Source organism: Anneissia japonica, unplaced genomic scaffold, assembly GCF_011630105.1.
Source record: "Anneissia japonica isolate Jap-2015-1 unplaced genomic scaffold, ASM1163010v1 scaffold1065_len1792383_cov172, whole genome shotgun sequence".
NCBI lineage: Eukaryota > Metazoa > Echinodermata > Crinoidea > Comatulida > Comatulidae > Anneissia > Anneissia japonica.
Genome location: NW_022684135.1, coordinates 1,806,365 through 1,810,750, shown reverse-complemented (window position 1 = coordinate 1,810,750; position 4,386 = coordinate 1,806,365). Strand labels below are relative to the sequence as shown.

Here is a 4,386-nt window from a genome sequence, read left to right as displayed (position 1 = left end):
GGGGGGCAGCATATTCTAGCACCGGTCTAATGTAACATTTATATATGAATACTAATTCTTCTCTGGAGAGGCCAGCACGTTTTAAGGACCACAATAAGTACATTTTTTTGTTTGCTTTCTTACATAAAGCTAGGGTATTTGAGTTCCACTTCAAATCATCATCAAGCAGAACCCCCAGGAGCTTAACTGTCTGAAGTACAGGCAAGGATTGACCAGAGATATGGAGATCGATGTCTGGAAGAGGTTGACGACCAAAATAAACTCGCATAACCTGACATTTAGTCGGATTTAATTTAAGTTGATTCACCGATGTCCAGTGGTGTAGAGCATCTAGAGCCGCCTGGGTGTTGGATGGTTGGCCAATTTTAGTTGTTTCACTAAGGGTTTGGTCGTCTACGTACTTCCAGGCATCGATCCCCAATTGCTCAGTATCCTGTAAAGAGTCATTTATTAAAACCAGAAAAATAATGACAGCAAGACGGGTTCCCTGAGGGACACCTCCAGTTAAGGATATCCACTCAGAATATTTACCACGATACTTAATCCTCTGTCGACGTGCAGTAATGAAATCGATTATCCATTGGACTAAGCATGATGGAGCACCCATATCTAACAATTTTTTCACGACAACAGTGTGATCTACCATGTCCAATGCCTTCGAGAAGTCCGTCAACGTCAGAACACTGGCGTTGGCGGACCTTTCGGAGGCACTGACTAACGATTGGTATACCTCAGTCAAGCAATGTGTGGTAGATATACCTCTCTGGTTTCCAAACTGCCTTCTATCAAGTAAAGGTTCAATACATTTAAGGATGACATTTGAAATTTTGCCTTCAGCAACTTTGGCCAGGGTAGGGGTCAAAGAAATAGGTCTATTGTCAGATCCATTAAAACAACAAGGCTCCTGGCATTGATGGTATCTGTGGGAATGCTCAGGCGCGTAACATGGGTTTTGGGTCGGGGAGGGGGAAAAGGTAATAATTTTCCCGGTTAGTAATTTATCATATCAATCCTACCCCCACCCCCTCCCCCTCTACATAGGGCTTATCGTATTTATAATATAGGCCACACATGTGTGTTTGAAAATAAATATTTAGCACTTTCATAATGGTTTTATTTATTACAAACATATTCTTTCATCATCAATACACATGGTAAAACGATCTATCTTAAATGTTCTTTCTATTTGAGTTGGGTCTAGAAGGTAAAGGAGGACAAGCACAAGTTCTCGCCCTTAAAAATGCGCCCGAAGCGCACAATTTTTAAATTTTATTTTTTAGTTTAGGGCTTATGATAGGCCTATATATGACCACACACGTTTTATTAATAACAAAAACGATCTATCTTAAATGTTCTTTCTATTTGAGTTGGGTCTATTATGTGTTCAATTAACTTAGAAGGTAAAGGAGGACAAGCACAAGTTCTCGCCCTTAAAAATGCGCCCGAAGCGCACAATTTTTTAATTTTATTTTTTAGTTTAGGGCTTATGATAGGCCTATATATGACCACACACGTTTTATTAATAACAAAAACGATCTATCTTAAATTTTCTTTCTTGAGTTTGGGACTATTATGTATTTAAATAATTAAGAAGGCTAACCCTTAAAAAACTCTGCAAAATGCGCGCGAAGCGCGCAAGAATTTTGTGTTTCTAATTATAATTTCGTCGGAATTGATCAGTTTTTTGAAACTGAATATAAGCATTTTCATTATGGCTTTATCTATTACAAACATATTATTTCACCATCTTTACACATTGAGGCCTTTCTTTTAGGTAAAACGATCACTATCTTAAATTTTCTTTCTTGAGGTTGAGACTGCTATGTGTTTAATTGTGTTTCTAATTCTAATTTCGTGGAACTGATCAAAACTCCCTAAAATGTGCAATTTCTAGAGGAAATTGGCCTACCCTAATAAGGAATGCGCGAAATTTGACATTTTTAGGCACTTTCAGGGGGTGAAAAGGGCATCTTCAAGGGGTGTGAAAAGATTTTCCGCAGATGAATATTTTCCCATTGTCCCCCGGTGGTTACGCCACTGCAGAGAATATCTGGCGACTTAGATCAAAGGAACTATGGACACTTTTTGAAGTGAAGAAGGGTGTTGGAGGGCGTTGTCTGGTGATTATGATATCTTCCTTTTTATTCTATTTTTCTCTTCTCTTTTTTATTTCCTTTTTTCTTTCCTTTTCTTTTCCCCTTCTTTCTCTTTCCCTCGCACTCCCCTCTTTCTTTTCTCTTATTACCCAGCCCGGTACACCGGCTTGGTCAGCCCGGTAAAAACCGTCAGGGTGGGGGCAGTCTACCCCTGCTCCCCCCCCCCCCCGTTATGCCACTGGGAATGCTGTGAAGCAATCTATTCATTTTATTCTTTTTTAACATACTCATATCTTTAATTTAAAACTTAACCTCTATAATTTCTGTTTTTATACTTCCTGATTGTTGCTTATTCTTTGACGTTAAATTGTTTATTATTGTTGTTGTTGTTTTTTTGTATATAATGTTTAATTGGTTTAAGTATGATACAAGCCTCATTTGGAGTCATCAATTTGTTCTTCAAAGGTAAAATTCATGATTTTGCTGCTTCTGATTGTGGTGTGTGACAGTAGTTGCCCATCTACCTGGTACACTATTCCTGGAAACCGATGCATCAAGGTAAACAAATACGAGGTGGATTTACCAGAAATTGAAGACAGTACGATGTGCGAGAAGTACACTATTGGCACAAAGGTTGCATCATATTTCTCCGTAACATCTCCGAAAGACTTGGCCATACTAGATAAATTTAATTCTTGGATAACTAATATCCACTTGGATTGGAACTATGTCGGATCGACCTACTATTACAACAATGGAAGTATGGTCGATATTCATGAATATTCTTTAGAGGATATTACTGACAATGGAGGAGGCGGTTGTGTTGTTGTGGACCTGGAAGATAAAGAATTTGACGCAAGCTGCCTTCGAATGGAAGCTGGATACGTTTGTGAAATAAAACTTTGAAATGTTTAAAAGTAGAATTTATTCTATAAATGAAATAAATTTGTTGAACACGTTTGGTGGAGAAAAAAAGAGGCGAGGGGTACAAGGCGTACCAATGCTCACCTCAATTCAAACATTAAGCAGTAAATCTGCATTGTTTGGGAATTATTGTTGATCTTTTTATTTTATAGTGAAATTTAGTAATGCGCGTTGAGCACCCTTGGTGGAGATGTGCGCATTATAAATCTATTATTATTATTATTATTACTATTATTATTATTATTAAATAAATATTATTTTATATTAATTTTATAAAATGAATAATATTTTTGTTAATAATTCTACAGCATCATCATTGATATATTCATACATCTTGATAGTTTATGCGTAATATAGAACAAAAACATGCGTTTACTACACGCGCTATTTTTTTTTTTGCATTGATAGAACACCCGCCCTCCCGCAAGCGAGGTAAAATTAGACTAAGTGGAGAAACTACATGAAACAAACGAACCTAAGCAGTGCCTTTGTTATTGATATACCGCCGCTGGGCGGACGGGGAAAATTGCTCTGCCGTGAACCCTTCTATTTATTATCTCTATTTAAGTCCACTCCAGCACCTGTATCCACTGCTGGCTTTGGACACTTGTCAGATCTTGTCCAATGAAATTTACACATTTAACTTTTTTTAACATTCGCTTATTTTTACTATATTGTTTCATTAATACTGTTGTCTGTCGTTTAGCTTTACTCTCTTCGTATAAAGAAATCTTGGAAATCACCTAAGGTCTTGGATTCGATGTCGAATACATAAAAAGTGTAGGCTACCGTTACCTTGATCTCTGATGACAGTGCCTAAAAAATGCAACCGCTCCGAATTTCGTCAGTTCTCTGGGTGGCCCCAAGCTAATTTCAAATAGAATGGGGTTATGGTTATAAAACCGTTGAGAAAACCTTGACAAACAAAAAGGCAGTTTTCCTTGGTTTTGCCCTAACTAATAATTAACTGTGTAATTCATAAAGATACTTTATTCGTAAAATTGTAAACTATATGGTATGTATATTATTAGCTTATTTGGTATACGTCATTGGAGTCTACTTGATGCAATAAATAAATATGAATTGAATTAAAACTTTATAACAATGTTTTTCGCTTATAACAATGTTTTTCCATGCATTATTATGCTTATTTCAAAGACAAACGATCACAATCCAAAACCGATGTCATTATCCGTCTGGCCTTTTCCACGAATTGGTAGACATCTTGAAGTGATGACAAACATTATTATTATTATTATTATTATTATTATTATTATTATTATTATTATTATCATCATATATATATATGTATACATAAACATCTGTCTCTTATACACATCTAGATGTGTATAAGAGACAGGTCTAC

At 36.3% G+C, this 4,386-nt stretch overlaps 1 protein-coding gene across 1 annotated transcript in view; it reads left to right on the top strand.

Annotated features, from left to right (window-relative positions):
• Positions 1 to 3,117, top strand: part of LOC117103433 — a 6,997-nt gene extending 3,880 nt beyond the window's left edge. Inside the window, exon 2 of the mRNA XM_033243979.1 lies at positions 2,562 to 3,117. Coding sequence (XP_033099870.1) covers positions 2,562 to 3,002 — 441 coding nt within the window. The 3' untranslated portion in view covers positions 3,003 to 3,117. The remainder of the gene's footprint in view (positions 1 to 2,561) is intronic.
• Positions 3,118 to 4,386: the final 1,269 nt, after the last annotated feature.